Genomic DNA, 18,627 nt, shown 5'->3' on the forward strand with positions numbered 1-18,627 from the left:
TCTGTAGAAATCTTAGGAGCCACTCACTCTTTGCCCAGACTCCATGAAATATGACTGAATTTCTATGAAGGACAAATTGCTGGTAGCCAAAAAGAGCTCCTGTTAGATAGTGGCCAGAGCTGGCTGAAGATGTAGCCCAGGTGGTCCAGTGTCTATTTGTCATGCATATGGTCCTGAGTTTGGTCCCCAACACCATGTAAGCTGGGTGCGGTAACACTCCAGTACTCAGGACAAGGTCGTCCTCGGCTGCATAGAGAATTTGAATTCAATCTGGGAGCCATGAGACCCTAGGAAGAAAGGGATCAGGATCAAACTAGAGATCATTTTACCATCAAATATTGCTTGTTTGTTTCTTTGGTACTGGAGATCAAGTGTAGAGACTTGTGTAGACAAGGACTCTACCACTGAACCACATTCCCAGCCCTAAATGTGGACTTAAACACTTTTTTTAAAAATGTGGAACTTTTCTCTCATGTCCTGGGCTCAGAGTTTGAACACCAGCACCATACACACAAAGGATGTGGACAAGTTGCCTAACATGATGGTGCACACCTATAATCCCAACACTCAGAAGGTAGAGGCAGATAGCTCTCTTTGAGTTTGAGGCCAGCCTGGTCTACATAGTAAGTTCTAGGCCAGCCAGAGCTATGTAGTGAGATCCTGTCTTGAATGAATGAATGAATGAATGAATGAATGAATGATAGATAGATACAGACATGATAAATATCAAGTATAGACATTTTTTGACTGATCAACCTGTTTTGTTCCAGGCAGGCATATTTCCTGTGTCTCTACCACCACTCACTTCCAACTAGAATTCAGAACTGCCTCCTCTACCCTTTCTTCAAATAGTATATTTTATGGTATATAGCAATTTTTAATATTACTAAAAGCAGAAATAACAGTCCAATTTCCCCCAAATTATATTTCCCTAATCACCTACAAATGTGTTTATTTCCACCAACAGATTTCTCTTAGGATTCCTTCTTGAGTTTTTTATTACAAAAATAATTTATATTCACCAGGCATAGTAGTTCATGCCTGTAATCCCATCTGCCGAAGCTGAGGCAGGAAGATTGTTACAAATGTAAGGTCAACCCAAACTACATAGTGAATAGGTCCAAGCACCCACATGATGGTCAGAGCTATCCAGAACTCCAATTCCAGGGCATCTAAAGCCCTTTTCTGACACACAGGTAGAGCACATATGGGCTATGGGCAAAACATTAATACACATAAAATAAAATAGTTAAAGTTCATTGTAGAATTTTTTCAATTTTAGAAGATAATAAATCACTTTTAATCATTACCCAAGAAGGTATCATTGTTGTCTTTTTTAGATTCATAGGAAAATTGAGCAGAAGATTAAAAATTTCCCGTGTATCCTCAGCTGCCATGAATATATAGCCTGCCACATAATCAGCATACCCTGTCAAGAGTGGTACATTTGGGCCGGGCAATGGTGGTACATGCCTTTAGTCTTAGCACTTGGGAGTTGGGAGGCAGAGGCAGGTGGGTCTCTATGAGTTAAAGGCCAGTCTGGTCTACAGAGCGAGTTCCAGGAAAGCCAAAGATACACAAAAACCCTGTCTCAATAAATGAATGAATGAATGAATGAATGAGTGGTACATTTGTTAGAGTTAATGAACCTGCATTGATTGGCACATCATTATCAGCTGGGTCCATAAATTATATAGAACGTTTGTATGCGGTATGAATTTAGACATATTTATGGTACCTGTCTACTATTAGAGTATGAGAGTTATTACTACTTGTAAATTTGGTTGGTTTTGCTTTGGTTGGTTGGTTGGTTGTTCGTTTTTTTGTTTTTTGGTTTTGTTTTTTTTTGTTTGTTTGGTTTTTTTTTTTTTTTCATTTTATTTTGAGACAGGATTTCTCTGTGTAGCCCCAGCTGTTCTGAAACTCATCCTACAGACCAGGCTGGCCTCAAACTCAGAGAGCCTCCTACCTCTGCCTCCTGAGTGTTGGGATTAAAGGTGTGAATAATTTTCTTTTTTTAACTTATTTTTTATGTGCATTAGTGTTTTGCCTACATATCTATGTGAGGGTGACAGATGCCCTGAAACTGGACTTACATACATTTATGAGCTGCTACATGGGTGCTGGGAATTGAAACCTGGGTCCTCTGGAAAAGCAGTCAGTGTTCTTAACTGCTGAGCCATTTCTCCAGCCCCATGAATAATTTTTTTATTTAAAAAAAAAAAACCCTTCCAAATAGGAGAATTATAAAATTTAACTCTTATTCAAAATGCAAAATAATTGCTTGAAGAAGTTAACTAAGCATCTTATACTTGTTTTGGTGGCTTCCCCTTGGTTATATACCACATGTCCTATGTCCAACCCTTTTCTCCTCCCCAGGGAGTGTACACTTTCCCAGCAGTTGACATGGGAAAAGAGATCTATCCGAGTTTCAAGTTGCAGGGTTACTTTTCTCAAAGTCATCTCATTTCATGCATAGTTGCCATACCTGGAGCTCAACCAGATTGTGAGAGGACAGGCAGCAATTCCCCTCCCTCTGGAAGAATGCTCAGCTCTGCAGTATACCGCACAGGGATCTGTTTATTCAGAAAGGTATCAGCTGATATGGAGAAGGAATGTTTAGAACATAGTTCAGAGAAAACCTGCAGTGAGAAGGAAAGATTGATTGGTGGGAAGCCAGATTATCATTAGGAAAAAAGATTCATCTAAATCCTTTTAAGTTTGTACAACTTCTCTTAAGCTAGAAGCCTTTGCCCAACCTGGTTATGTATCAACAGCTCTCCTGGAGGCTAATTTGGCTGAGAAAAACCTGCGTATGAATAGAGACCTTTTACAGAAAAGCAGAATTTTTTAGGTTAGCATGGGAAACATGAGAGTATTGGACACAGAGTAATTTTGCTCTGATATCCACATACATACTGTGGCACTTGTCCGTTCACATGTGAACACACACTCACCACTCCCACCCTGAAAAAAAAGATAATTTTTGTACTATCATTAATAAAAACTAGGTGTGATAACATAAAGTTCCTGGTTAGAGGCATTGAGTACATGTTTTTGAGTCACTTTTCAGAAACTTTCCCCGCAGTGCTCCTTCCCAAATACCCTGTTTAGTTGGTTTGATAATACTCACTAACCTTGTCTTTTTGGCTCCATAGGGCTCAGAATGGAATGCCTCGAACTTAGAGGACTTACAGAACCGAGGGTGAGCACACAAAGCAATTGCTGACATCTCTGTATGACAGAAGTCCCTGTTTAACCTTTATGTTTTCCTGTCAAAGAAGTATCAATGGGTAAACTTTAATCCTTAGGGTCACTTTCAATTCTCAGCTATTATCTTACAGAAAAAAAAATCAGAGCAGTTATTCTCTCAACCATTTGATCCTTTTCCCTCCCAAGAAATATCACTTGTATTAATGGAATGGCTTTGAAACAAATTCCCAAGTGTTTGGTACTCTTTAAAAATTAAATTGAGTTGCTAGGACTGTAGTTAAGTGATAGAGCTTGCCTAGGCCAGAGGAAGAAGAGAATGAATTATTTCTGATTGCCATGATAGACTGAGAGTCTGAGGTGCTGATAAGTGTCATGCACACTACCTACTGTTCTCTCTCCCTGACAAGAAAGATGTTTTATAATTAAAAAAATGAACTTCTAGTTTCCATACAAAGAAAAACCCAGGTATGAAAATCTAGTTGCTTAGTTGAAGATATAAAAATAAGTATAACTTGGAAATTTTTAATTAGTAAGGATTGGTCTGGAGCTTTTTGAGACTATATATTCATCTTTTGAATTTTTTTTATCATCCTAGCTCAAAGCTTCACACTAAAATGTTCAGTGTGAATGAACGATAAAAAATTCATACACATGTAAGAACTGTCATATGCCTAATGACAGATGAAAGGAGGAATCAACTAATAAACTGGGCTGAGAATTCAAAGATCTAGACTCTCATCCTGTGTCTTTCATTTGCCCTCTTAAAACTAGATAAATTTGCCAGACAGTGGTGGCACACACCTTTAGTCCCAGCACTTGGGTGGCAAAGGCAGGAGGATCTCTGTGAGTTTGAGGATCACCTGATCTACAGAGAGAGTTCCAGGACAGCCAAGGTTACACAGAGGAACCCTGTCTAGAAACACAAAAGAATAAATAAATTAATTAAACAAACCAGATAAACTGTTCACTGGTAGGCTTCTTGACAGGGTCCTTGAAGATGAGACCCTGATTGGACTTGAAAAACAACATTGACTCCACTTTATCTGCAGAAGTTTACTTAAATTTCCTGAGAGTGGGACCAGTTTTTGACAGCTTACAATTCTGTAAAGTTTGAAAGTTCTATCATTCTGGAAAACTTAGATATAATATTTAATATGAAATCTGCGATTTGACATAGCACTGCTTGCCAAATACATTGTAATCACATTGTATAGACATATAGTAGGCTATAATACTAGCTGGAGGTGAGACTCCATCTCATATGCTTCTTTTATTTAAACATTTTATAAAAATATTAAAATTGTATACATTAATGTGGTACCATGTGATGTTTAGGTACATATATTTAATGTTTTAAATCAAGTTTGTCATCTGGAACATTTTTCATTTTTTTTAATAAGTTTTATTTTGCTTTTTATGTGTATTGGTATTTTGGCTGCATATATGTCTGTGTATTGCTTGCATACTTGGTGCCCTGGAGGCCAGAAGAGGATATCAGATCCCCTGGGACTGGCGTTAGAGATGGTTGTGAGCTGCTATGCTGGCTCTTAACTGTTAAGCCATCTCTTCTGCCCCCATTTATCAATTCTTGGTGATGAAAACTTTCAAAATCTTTTCTTTTTGCTTTTTTAAATATACAGTATGTACTTATCTGTAGTCACTCTACTGTGGAATAACAGCCATCATTTACTCTTATAAGGCTAAACTTCAAAATGTAACTAAATCTAGTTGTCTTTAAAAACAGAATGGGGGTTGGAAACTTAGCTCAGTGGTAGAGTAAGCGTAAGGCCCTGGGTTCGGTCCTCAGCTCTGGGGGAAAAAAATAACAAAAAATAAAATAAAATAAAAACAGAATGATTGGATGTGCAAACATCTACTTGGGTCTTATTTCTTAAATTCAGTGGGTCTTAAACTTTAGTCTGTCACAAAACTGTATGTACTATTTCCTGACAGTGATTTATGGCATTTCAAAGTGCAATTTTTTGGGGTTTTGTTTGTTTTTTTGTTTTCTGAGACAAGGTTTCTCTGTGTAGCCTTGGCTGTCCTGGAACTCGCTTTGTAGACCAGGCTAGCCTCAAATTCACAAGAGATCCACCTGCCTTTGCCTCCTGAGTGCTGGCATTAAAAGCATGTGCCACCACAACCCAGCTCAAATTGCAATTTTGATAGTAAGGTCATTTCCAGATAGTCTACTGACTTTAGGAACTAAAGTTACAGAATTGCTGATACACCAAAGAAATTCCAAGGAGTTATAGCACCAATCAGCAGTAGGCATTTTCAGCTCCAGAAGGAAAAGAATTAGGAAACTGTTTCCTGTCTCTCTAGAGATGATGCCATAATCCATTACTGAAGTATAGGATTAGAAGTAGGAGATTGATTTGGTGTTGTTGTTGTAGTTTACTCTGTGTGTGTGTGTGTGTGTGTGTGTGTGTGTGTGTGTGTGTGCGCGCGCGTGCGTGTGCGTGTGTGCGCGCGCGGCTCCATGTTTGTGAGTCAAAGAGGAGGCAGAAGAGAGCATCTAACCCCCTGGAGCTGGGAATCACAGCTAGTTGTGAACTTCTCCACATGAGTGCTGAGAACTGAGCTCTGGTCCTCTGAAGAGCAGCAAGCCCTCTAACCCTCAGAGCCATCTCTCCAGCCCCTCATTTTTATTTTAAATAATATAAAATCAGTGAGCCAGGCATGGTGACTTACACCTTTAATTCCAGCACTCAGAAGGAAGAGGCAAGTGGATGTGTGAATTGTCAGCCAGCCTGGTCTACATAAAGTTTCTGGCAAGCCCAGGCTACACATAGAGATCTTGTCTCAAAAAAATAAGTAAATAAAAATAAGTAAATGTTTTTGCTTTTTCTTCTAATCATTTTATTGAATGTAACTCATAATGCAGTATAGTTAAGACAATTAAAATGTACAATTCTGTGGCTTTTAGTAAATGTTTCTGAGTTATGCAAACCACCTAGTTAATTGAGAGCATTTTTTCACACCAGGAGACCGTGTATGCTTCCTTGGTCATGTTTCCCTTCTTCCCTGTCTCTCGAAGCCACTGGTGTCATCAGCTGACAGGCACTTTTCGGCTGTCGTGAATAATGATGCTGGGACCACATGTATGCACGCTGTGGAGCGGGGCTAATGCTTGTGTAGTAACGCTGTGTCTTCTTCAGAAACTGAGTTGTGGAGCCCCACATGTGCTTATTTGAAGGGAACAGTTTTTGTAGAAAGAACTGAGCCTGTGTTGCTGGAGTAAACTTCAGTGATGTTTAAGTCTATACAACATTGAAGAAAAAAGAGCCTTTGGTAAATTAAACCACACAATAATTAAGGTGGTGCAGGGAGAGAGATGATGGGAAAGTTTTTAATAGAGAAATCCTTTTCTGCTAACTGCTCAACATGTGAGAACTCTTGGCAGAATGCAGTCAGGTTGACTTGAGGGAGTTTCAGGCCCAGCTTTCCCTCACAGGTTCTTGCCTAACAATCTGGCATTGAGAAAAATAAGAAAATTTTCCTTTTCTCTTTTTTCTTGGAGTGTATCAGTCATCTGGTTGTATACAAACAACTTCCAAATAAAATTTTATTGTTGGGAATTTTAAGAACAGAAATTGCTAGGTTGTGGGTCTTAGGTTGATTTTTAGTTGATACAGATATAAGGACTATTTCCAAAATACTATCAAAGATGAGATCCTGTAACCATATATAAAATGAAATGGTATTTAGGTATTGAACATGGCAGGATATGGTGCTGGAAATTCATTTTAGCCTGAGAAACAGAATACATGCCCTCCCTTGATTTCTTCACAGGGTACGGTACATCTTGAATGTCACTCGAGAGATAGACAACTTCTTCCCTGGAGTCTTTGAGTATCACAACATCCGAGTATATGATGAAGAGGCAACGGATCTCCTGGCTTACTGGAATGACACGTACAAATTCATCTCTAAAGCCAAGTGAGTATTGTCCCACACAGCATTCGGATCCCTGTTCATAGTGTGAACATAACTGTGGGTGAGAGACTGACATAATTTACTGACAGTGCTTAGAGAAAAGGATACAAAGGGGGAAAAGGTCCTGAGATTTTATAATCCTAGACAGAAGATTAGTGACCTAGTACTTTCCCTTTAAGCAAATGAAATCCCTTAGAATAAAATAACCTCATATAGCCTCATTTTCCACTAAGCAGAAAATGAAAGAAAATGGAATTATACCGCAGCTAAAGAAAGAGGGCCTGGAGAGATGGCTCAGCGGTTAAGAGCACTGGCTGCTCTTCCAGAAGACCTGAGTTCAATTCCCAGCAACCACCTGGTGGCTCACAACCTTCTGTAATGGCATCTGATGCCCTTTTCTGGCCTGCAGGTGTACATGCAGATAGAGCACTCACATACATAAAATAAATAAATAAATCTTAAAAGAAAAAGAAATAAAAATGAGAAATGGAGGGGAAAAAAGTTGAGACAAGGTCTCTTTATGTAGTCCTAAATAGCCTGAAACTCTTAAGAAGACCAGGCTGACCTTGAACTCACCGAAATCTGCCTACTTCTGCCTCCCAAGAGCTGAGATTAAAAGAATGCACTATCCACCATTCCTGGTTCTGAATTAAATTCTTAAATTGGCCCTGGAGATATTTGTAAGTTGTATAGCAAAAACTATTGTGAATAGGCAATATACCAGGTCTTTCTGAATATAAGAAGAGAAGTAGTGAGCGTTGGAAATCTTCCCAGTCAGTGGCTTTATTGTGGCTACTCTAAATGGTGAAGTTTTTCTCTTGCCTTTTGTCATGTTGCCTTCAAATTAATTGACTCCTAAAGCTCTGAGGACTTCCTTCCCCATTTTATTCATCCTTTTACTAGGAAGAATGAATCATAAATGAGCTACTTGGCCACATCCCTCTTCAGAAAAGACAGCATTCAAACCATCTTTAGTAGATGGAAATACCTCTTTTTTATTAACTTCTTTCAGAAATTACACCCCCTTAACAGTCTTCATAGACAGGACTCCAGTCACCAATCAGTTGCCTCTCACAGTTGGAGAATCAGGACCATCAAATGCATTTGTCTCCTTAATTTTGTAAAATAGTGCACACCATGGGCTTTAAATATTCTTCAAGCTTCCAAGAAAGGCTTCAGTAACAGGAGAGGCTTTTATAACTGTATGGGCTGGCAAATTGGAAAACCTATTCCAGGTGTTTAAAAGATTCATCCTTATACTTCTGTTACTCTAGAACCACTTTTGGCACCAATATCTGTATTAGTCAAAATTCTCTAGATTAAGAGAACTTTGAGAGAGAGAGAGACAGAGACAGAGACAGAGACAGAGACAGAGAGTTCTAATGACTTACATACATAGGCTGCAGTCTAGCTAACCCAACAGTAGCTGCCTATGAACGGAAAGTTCAAGAATCCAGGAGTTGTTCAGTCCATGAGGCTGGATGTCTCCACTGGTCTTCAGGATACACTGGAATCCCAAAGAAGTAGTCTCCAATGCCAGTCAAGGAATGGACTTGATAGCAAGGGTAGGAGCAAGCAGGCAAAGAGCAAGTCTTCCTTCTTCCATTTCCTTTATACAAGCTGCCAGCAGAAGGCAGGTCCAGATTTAGAGGTGGGTCTTCCCACCTCAAAAGATCTGGATTGAAGGTTCATCTTCCCACCTCAAAAATCTCAATTAGAAGTGAATTTTCCCACTTGAAATGATTTAATTAAGCAAAAATCTCTCACAGGTGTGCTCAGCCATTTTTGAGTTTTAGATGATTCCAGGTGTAGCCAAGCTGACAACCAAAATAGCCACCACAAGCACCAAGGTCATAAATGGATGCAGTTGTTCATAAGTTTCTCAAGTTTGAGTCAGTCTGAGGGGGAACTCCTCCTTCTATAATTCTTTCTACAAGACCCTATTCCTAATATGATGATGTAAGACTTAATCTCAACCATCCTACACAGGGATTGAGGGGTGAAATTGAAGTATAGGTTAAATGAAAACTAACTTAAATCCTTCTTAAATAAGTTAGAAGCTGTGCACTTAAAAAGCTCAGTTAAAAAATTCCAAAGAAGCCGAGTGTGGTAGCACACACCTTTATTTCCATTCCAACACTTGCAAGGCAGAGACAGGCCAGTCCCTGAGTTCAAAGCCAGCCTGGTCTACAGAATAAGTTTCAGGACAGCCAGGACTACACAGAGAAACCCTGTCTTGAAAAAAGAAAAGAAAAGAAAAATGTGAAAGAGGTGCTTTCTTAGGGAATGAATTTTATTTTACTTAGACTTGTCCAAGTTTAAGCACATTCCATGCCTACAGACAAAGGCCTAAAATTTGATATGTTAAAGTTGTTAGAGTTCAATTGGAAAATGTAGAGCACACGTCTAAATTTTCATCTGAGTCACTGTGCATTGGCTTCCAAACTGTAGACTAATAAAAATTCTATAGTGTAAGGACCAGCGAATGGCTCAGTGCTTGCTGCCAAAGCTGATGACCTAAGTTTAATCCCCAGAACACACAAGGTAGAAATTGAGAGAACTGACTCCTCCGAGTCATCCTGTGACCTCCACATGTGTACCACACACTCAGATGCCTGCCCACCCACACATACTCAAATAGATAAATGCAGTTTTTAAAAGTAAAGAAAATTATTCCATTCCATACTTTGCATTCTTTGCTTATCTGCTCACTTGTTTGGACAAGTCACCTCAAACTCGCTTGCACTGGTAATTCCTCACTCATTCATATAGCTCATGTCTCCAGAAAAACAAGATTATAAGCTTCTGAAAGAAAGCTTGTCAACTATCAATACAGTCAGTGAGCAAATGAATAGCTTTGTCCCCTTATGCTCACATATATATGTTTTGATTTATCGGAACAGTTACATGAAAGGATTCTGGGATCTATGAGCAGTAGCCATAAGAGTGACTGTTCTTTTTCTCTAGGTTTTAAAATATTCCTTCTTCAACAGCTGGGAAATGTGATCAGCAGATCCATAATTTATTCATGCATTTAACAGATCCTTGAAGACTGACTGTGTGTTATAACACTACCTTGTTAGAGTTAGAACATAACTGAACAGTGTTTACGTCCAAGATAATTAACTAGGACCTGTTTAGACTGATGTATTTTGTTTGCTTTGTGGTAGCATTGTTTTCTCTTCCTTCCCTTGCATTAAAAACCCGCAGGAACTGGGGCTTAGATTAACAATAGAGCACGTCCTTAGTATGTGTGGAGCCTGAGTTTAGTTCAGAGCATGTAAAAAACAGGCAGCTGCCATTCATTCCACCTTCATCACTAAGAAAGCATGTGCTGTATCACATGCTTTCCTCTGTCTCTGGCATTGTGGTGCTGTGTGAACAGTGCTATCTGAATAGAGAAGAAAAGTTGGCTTCATGTATGCTTTCCTCCAGGGACAGAGACCTTCCTGGGAATTTAACTAGAAACAACTCTATTAGAATAAATTGGATGAGTCATTACCACACCTGTAACTCAGGAGCCATGCCTGAGGGCTGTGAGGAAACTGGCCTCCACCACACAGGAAATGAGCTCCAGCTCTGAAAGCTAACTTCTCCACCTCCACTCTGTGACCTTCACTAGCACATTGAATTTTAATGATCTGTTTCTGGAACTAAATCCTACCCTTTAGGATCAAAGCTGTGTGTTACTTAAGTTTCTGCCCAACACCTTGTACATATTATCTTATATATGGTAAGTGCTTGTTAAATCTGTACTGAGTAGATTAAGAGACTTAATATTAATATTGGGAGAAAAAAAAAAAGCTAAGCAGTAGTGGCACACTCCTTTAATCCCAGCACTGGGGAGGCTGAGGCAGGCGGATCTCTGAGTTTGAGGCCAGCCTGGGCTACAGAGTTCGGTTCAAGACAACCAGGACTACACAGAGAAACCTTGTCTTGAGAAAAACAAGTAGCTATTAGTTAAAGTACAGTGGAAGCTGCCTGCTTGGCCCTCATGTTTGGTCATAGAGTGAGTCACTTGGATATACTAAGGTGAAAGCTTTGTATACATAGCGAAAGGAAAGAGGGTGAGAGGAGGGCAGTCCAGGGATGGGAACCCCGCTCTCACACTGTCCTGCCTTCACCTCCATCTCCCAACTAGGAAGCATGGATCGAAGTGCCTTGTGCACTGCAAAATGGGGGTGAGCCGCTCGGCCTCCACTGTGATTGCCTACGCAATGAAGGAGTACGGCTGGAACCTGGACCGAGCCTATGACTACGTGAAGGAAAGGCGCACAGTGACCAAGCCTAACCCCAGCTTCATGAGACAACTGGAAGAGTACCAAGGGATCTTGCTGGCGAGGTACGTCCCTACGTGGCTTTCTCTGACCCTCATTTCCAGACACTTCCATAAGGGAAGCTGAGAGGCATTTTCTGTAGCCAGTGCTCAGCCTAAACTTGGATATGATTTTTTTTAACTTGGATTCATTTCTCTATCAATTTTTTCAAAATATGAATTTAAGATTGGCATGGAAGATTAGGCAGGTAATCTTTCAGGTATTTGATAGATATAGACCAAAAGAGAAATTAGAGCCTCATTCCAGTTTTCAGTTAAGTGCACATTTAATTAACACCTGTCAATATCTTATGACGCTGGCTACAGCCTCATCAAGATGGATACTGGGTGCTCCTAAGGTACTGCTAGTGTTCCCTAAAATTCTTGACGGAAAAAAAAAAAAAACCTTTTTTTTTTTTCAGTATTAAGTTTTACTGAGCTCTCTAGTAATTTTGGTCATGTACCAACTGTATACTACCCCATTTGAGGGCTATACCCCAAAACAGCTCACTCTTTAAAAAAAAAAAACCACAAATCTTTAATCAAATTTTATATATGTGCTGTGTGAAACTGAAAAAAATTACAAAGGAAAAACATCTTAGACTCAGTACCCACAAATAATAGTCAAGGCTGCCTTACCTATTTCTCTAGGCTTTGCTTTGTCATGCATTTTGATACTTTCCCACAAAAGCTATTGTTTTGGCCTGCCTTTCTACCCACTACTGTCTTCAGTTGTTTCCTGTATGAATGAGAGACAACTGTTTTCAATAATAATTGGGTAGTTGATTGTTAAAATGAGTGATTTCGCTACCTTTAGGGGTTAAAATCATCATCTGCTTTTGGATCAGATGTACATGACTTGAGGACCATTTTGTTGAGCTGTCACATGCTGAAATTCTCTGACTTGATGGGTCTGGTTTGCTTTCCCTGTGAGCATGCTCTAGGCTGTGTTTTCAGGGTGACAGCAGATCTGGTCTGTTTTCCCTGTGAGCATGTTCTAGGCTGTGGTTTAGGGTGATAGCACAGCTGTCTAAAAGCAGTTGCTTCTCGTGCCAGGGTTTGACTCCAGTGAGTCTCATGACTTGGTCTTGACTCTCAAATCTGGGCTGTGTTTCCACAGAAGAGAATGTTAATAGCCTTCCAGCCTATCCAGGCAGAGGGGCCACCCTCCCAGCCCCCAAAGAATTGTGAAAATGTGACCACAACATAGCATTATGGTTTCCACTAAAAACCCCTCCCATTTACTCAGCATTTGGAATGATTTCATCTGAGCCTTTGTCTGGGAGAATACTCAATCCTCCTGTTTCTAAGAAGTTCTAAGTCTTTAGGACCAGTTTTCATGTCACTTTTAGATTAAATCAGAAGGTAGGACACAGAAAATCTTTTTGGCACAAGAAAAAGGTACCTAAGTGTTTGAGGAGAACATAAATATTGTATGTTCCCAGACACACACAACACACATAACGGATATTAGGCAATGTCCTCATGTGACCTACTGAGAGGAAGGATACTACATGTTCTGCCAACTTCAGTATTTATTCTGGAATCCCAGGCTACTGCAAGCTATTGGGTTGGTTCCCCTCCCCCAGAGCCCCCTCCCTACAGTGTGGTTTTTCTTAGATGTTAAAGGAATTTCAGAAAAATCTTAAGTGAGGTTGTGAAGGGCAGAATAAACCAGAAAATCTCGCTTCCTCTTCCCTTTTCCTTTCTTCTTCTGTTCCATCCTGACTTCCTGAGCTTGATTCATAAAGGGAGGGCAAACTCCAGAGAGAAAAGAAACAAAACAAAACAGAATTTGCATCATTCGATCTGTTTTCTATTCCTGGTTCACCCCTTTGCTGCAGCCTTCAAAATTACTTGATATTTTTAGTCCTCACTTGACCGCCATCTGTAAAATTAAAACATGAAGATGAAGCTGAGGACCTGCAGTGGTGGCCACACCTTTAATCCCAGCACTTGGGACACAGAGGCAGGCGGATCTCTGTGAGTTCAAGGCCAGCCTGGTCTACAGAGGGAGTTCCAGGACAGCCAAGGCTACACAGAGAAACCCTGTCTCAGAAAACCAAAGGAAAAAAAAAAGATGAAGTTGAGAGAGGTGGTACATGCCTTCAACTCCAGCACTTGGAGGCAGGCAGGTCGCTGTAGATTCAAGGCCAACCTGGTTTACATATCAAGCTCCAGGATAGCCAGGGCTACATAGAGAGACCCTGTCTCAAAAAAAACAAAAAAAAAATTTCAAGATGTCAGTCTCCCTTGTAGACTTTGGAATAAAAATGTTCACTCTGAACCGGGAGGTGGTGGCACTCACCTTTAATCCCAGCACTTGGGAGGCAGAAGCAGGCAGATCTCTTGAGTTCGAGGCCAGCCTGGGCTACACCTGGGCTAGCCCAGGACAGCCAGGGCTACACTGAGAAACCCTGTCTCAGAAAAACCAAAAAGAAAAGAAATAATACAGGGCAAGTGAGATGGTTCAGCAGGTAAAGTACTTGTTGCTCAAGGCTGACAACCTGAGTTCCATCCCTCAAAAAACAAAAACAAAAAAAAAAAAATGTTCTCTGTATTTTCTTTTTCACAAAACAACACTCTTTCTTTTTTTAAGACAGGCTATCACATACCACAGGCTACACTATGTAGCCAAGGCTAGCCTTGAGCACCTAGTCCTCCTGCCTTATCTCCCAAGTGCTTGATTTATTCTTTTCATTTTTTATACCACTGTGTATTAAGGGTTGTCTCTCATCTCCTTTCTCTGTGGTTACCTGAAAAGCATATGTTCATATGTTATTTATTCCTCTTCATTGACATTAATCTGCCTTCCAATATCACAAGCACATTAACTCCCCCAAAACCTGGGATGGAAAGTGTTCTGGCATTTCTTGTGATGTCCAGGTTAGGGATATCACTGAGGCTGCTTTTGGCTGCAAATAATAGAATACCTTCATTTCTGAGGGTCTCAACAAGAAACAGCTTGCTCAGGTTAGGGTTATTTAAAGAAGGTGTTAGAGGTGAATTAGTTACAAAAGTGAACCTTCCATGACTGGGCTATTTGGTAATAGTTCTTAAGCTTCAAGAGAGGGAACATTTACCATAGCCTGAAAGTTGAGACTCATGTAGAGAAAGATACCTTCAAAGACAAGCAATGACCTTTGGTCAGAGGGACACAGCCTGAGGTGACTTTGCAGAGAGGAAAAACTGGAGACATAAAAATCCTGCCTTCCACCTCTTTCTTATAGTCTTAGTTCATGATGTATTCGGTCAAAACTGTGGTACTTGTAGGCTAACTGCAAGTGAGTCGGGTCCAGTAGATTCTTGCTGACCCCAAAGTCCTCCACTGGTATCTGCTTGTTGAAAAGAGCAGTGAAGAGCCAGGCCTGATGGAGAGTCACTGTACTCTCTGCTCAGAGAGGTGGTAGCAGGAGATCAGAAGTTGGCTATATAGTAAGTGTGAGGCCAGCCCGAACTACGTGAGATCCTGTCTCAACAAATAAAGTAGCAGCAAAGAAAATGGATTCCTCAGACTCCTGTGGCCATCTAAGGCTCTACCAGGCTATATAGCTTAGGAAACCAGGAGAATCGCATCCCCAGAAAAGCCTATTCAGATTCTAAGAAATTCCATTTCCTGTCCTGGGTCTTTCTTAACTGTTTTTTGTTTTGTTTTGTTCTGTATTTCATATCCTAGGACACACAAGGTGGCTTTCAAAGAGTTAGAATTGTGATCCAGCATCCTGCAGCTGCAGTTACTCAGAGCAGCATTGGGCACTTAGCTGGAGTGGCAGCTGTCAGTTGGAGAGAGCTTGGTGTGGGGGCCTCTTAACGCATTTCTGGGTAGTAACATCTGAATTGATTACAGTAAAATGGGAGCATGAGGGCACAGGCCACATGTCAGTCCTCTGAAATGCAAAGGACTTCTTATAGCCTTCAAAATACCATTGATAGCTTAGAAAAGGCTAATTTACTCTTCCCCAGGAAGACCTAAAAAGTTTAATGGCATCATTAAACTACTGGTATTTTTCATACTGGATTTATTTTTTCTGTTTTTATAGTTGTGGGGTGGTAGCAGGCAGAACAAGTGCTGAAGCTCCATTAAACTGCCAGCAGCTCTCTCTGTCATTCTGTATTCTGATCATAGTCTGCCAGGCTTGTGTTCTGTCAGACAGGTTCAAGTTTCAAGCCTACCATTTGTAAGCCGGACCATGTGTCTATGGTGTGAGGTTCCATGGGGGAGGGGAGGAGAAACTAAGTGTCGGCTAGGAGAGCTTGTGCCTCATGTCCTCAGACATGTCCATTTTGATTATTGAAGAACCTGGTCATGAGGGCCAGAGGAGACAGGGCTTTCTCTTTACCCTGGCTATCTGGTGAAGAGCAGTGTAGGTAGACAGCCAGCCAGCAGCAGAGAGCCTAAAGTGAAAGGACATGGCTTTCTGATCCCATGATAGCCAAGCCTAGTTGTGTCTTTAAAGGATTTTTTTTCTTAATAGCTTTCTTTTTTTTTTAATTTTTTTTAAGATTGATTTATTTATTTATTTATTTATTTATTTATTTACTATGTATCCAGCATGTATGACTGCAGGCCAGAAGAGGGCACCAGATCTCATTACAGATGGTTGTGAGCCACCATGTGGTTGCTGGGAATTGAACTCAGGACCTTTGGAAGAGCAGTCAGTGCTCTTAACCTCTGAGCCATCTCTCCAGCCCCCTTAATAGCTTTCTAGTTAAATAATCAGAACTATCCAGGATCATGCACAGCTCACAGAAATGCCCAGTGTTTTTCTTAGTACCCTAGAAAGAAATCACCATGAGTCTCGTTTTCCTGGTCTCACACCTCCAGCGCTATTTTTCCTCTGTATAAATTTCTAAGAGTTGATGCTCTTACCTAACATGTAACAAGAAAGCAGAGGCAAGAGAAGGGAATGTATTATACATCTTGTCATTTACATTTCTTTCCTGCTCATCTAATAAAAGAAAAAAAAAAAAAACTAAACTTTTGCCCAGAGTGGACCAGTCATATGTGTGTCTGTGTTTACATGAATCCAAAATCAGGTCAGAGGCCACTCAAGGGAGGGGAGATCTGAGACATGATTGCATCATCTAGGCCACAGGCTAGCTCTGAAGTTCTTTTTTGGCAACTTGTTTATTTACTTGGCCTGCCTAGAACAGGAGTGGGGGTGGTCAGCTGGATTAAAAGTTAACAGTTTAAGCTAATAGATATGGTCTAATGTTGTACATTGACACTATCAGTGTCAACGCGTTAGAATACACTGGCTCTAGAGCCTCACTGGAAAACAGTCTAGTGTTACCAGTAAAACCAGGGGTGCACACATGCTCTATGACCCATGTATTCTACTCCTGTTGTATAACAACTCTGATAAACTGAAGTGTATACCAGCCACAAGAATGTCCCTGGTAGGATTGTTTATAGTAGCCAACACTGTTTGTCAGCCATATGGATAAATTAATTTTGACACATTTATTTCACTTTATGAAAATACATTTACATACAGTGATGGAGCTTGAAAACATGTTAACCAAAATGATGTTTTAGGTTCGGATGTGGTGGGCATACCTCTCTCTTTTTTTTTCCCCCAAGACAAGGTTTCTCTGTGTAGTTTTGGTACCTCGAACTCACAGAGATCCACCTGGCTCTGCCTCCCGAGTGCTGGGATTAAAGGCATGAACTACCACCGCCCCGGCTTGGTCTTCATAGTGAGTTCCAGGACAGCCAGGGTTATGTAGTAAGACTCATTTATGTGAGAGAGTGAGAGAGAGAGAGAGAGAGAGAGAGAGAGAGAGAGAGAGAGAGAGAGAGAGAGGGAGGGAGGGAGGGAGGGAGGGAGGGAGGGAGGGAGGGAGAGAGAGAGAGAGAGAGAGAGAGAGAGAGAGAGAGAGAGAGAGAGAGAGAGAGAGAGAAACAGCTGCAGTAACATTTTAAGGAAAAGAAAGGGAATGATAAGTACAGAATTCAAGAGGGAGGCAGCCCCCATGGAGAGGTGGAGAGTGTGGGTCACAGGGAGCATGTGGAGTTGTGGCCCTTTCAGTGATGGTAATAATGGGACTGTGTCCAGAGCTGCCTTCGATCCACTTCAGACCAATCTTCGGATTAGATTTTTTTTCTTTCTCTTTTATAAGTGTGTCAGTTGTATGCCCAAGCCCCAGTGGAGTATTTTCTCATGATCACTCCCCCAGGAACAGAAGGAAGTCCCTGCTGGGCATCAGGCTGTGATGTTAGCCACTTCCTCTGAAACATTCATTGTTTATACTCATTAGCATAACTTCCATGTCATATTCCCTCTTGACTGATAATTTTTTTATTGTATTAGATTTATGCATTTTATGTATGAGTGTTCTGCCTACTTATATGAATGTGTACCACATGCATGCCTGGTCCCCATGGAGGTCAGAAGAGGAACTGGAGTTATGGATGGTTGTGAACCACCATGTGAGTGCTGGGAATTGAACCTGGGTCCTCTGAGAGCAAAACATGTTCTTAACCACTGAATCATCGCTCTAGTCCTGACTGATAAGTAATTTGCAAGTATTTTTTTAAAATTATACTTTGGCCAGGCGGTGGTGGCGCACACCTTTAATCCCAGCACTCGGGAGGCAGAGGCAGGCGGATCTCTGTGAGTTCGAGGCCAGCTTGGGCTACCAAGTGAGTTCCAGGAAAGGCGCAAAGCTACATAGAGAAACTCTGTCTCGAAAACCACCACCCCAAAAAAAAATTATACTTTGAGGAATTCTTAAGATCATGGAAACTTCTCATTTGTTGGCTAATCAAGTCAGCTGCTGTTTTATGCTATTAGATGGCTAAGAACAGCTACCCTCTGAGCTGTCTCCTCAGTCACATGATCACAGTCACATGATCCTACTGTGGCATGGAAGAGGACAGGTTTGAACAACCTCATGATAGGTGACATTATAGAAATTAGAAAACACAGCTGTATTTAGGCCTGGAAACATAGACATCCAGATCTAAGAAAAGAAGCTTTCATAGGAAGCAAACTGGCCTTGGTTGGAAATGATATAGTTTAGTCCACACTTACCCAAAGTAGTCAGCTTGCCCCACAGGGCACCTCTCACTTTATTTGAGATGTGTGATATGTTGTCTCCTCCTAGGGGTGGCTGGAGGTCATGCGGCTTGAAAAGGGTAAAAACTCCACTGTGCA

The 18,627-nt window shown here is 40.8% G+C and overlaps 1 protein-coding gene across 5 annotated transcripts in view; it reads left to right on the forward strand.

Annotated features, from left to right (window-relative positions):
- The window catches only part of Ssh2 (slingshot protein phosphatase 2), a 247,927-nt gene that overhangs the window by 214,717 nt on the left and 14,583 nt on the right, over positions 1-18,627 (forward strand). For all 5 annotated transcript variants that reach the window (XM_015996220.3, XM_076577578.1, XM_015996219.3 and 2 more), the window contains 3 exons: positions 3,159-3,205; positions 7,009-7,155; positions 11,294-11,494. In XM_015996220.3, the coding sequence (XP_015851706.1) occupies positions 3,159-3,205; positions 7,009-7,155; positions 11,294-11,494 (395 nt within the window). The remainder of the gene's footprint in view (positions 1-3,158; positions 3,206-7,008; positions 7,156-11,293; positions 11,495-18,627) is intronic.

Source organism: Peromyscus maniculatus, chromosome 8, assembly GCF_049852395.1.
Source record: "Peromyscus maniculatus bairdii isolate BWxNUB_F1_BW_parent chromosome 8, HU_Pman_BW_mat_3.1, whole genome shotgun sequence".
NCBI classification, from domain to species: domain Eukaryota; kingdom Metazoa; phylum Chordata; class Mammalia; order Rodentia; family Cricetidae; genus Peromyscus; species Peromyscus maniculatus.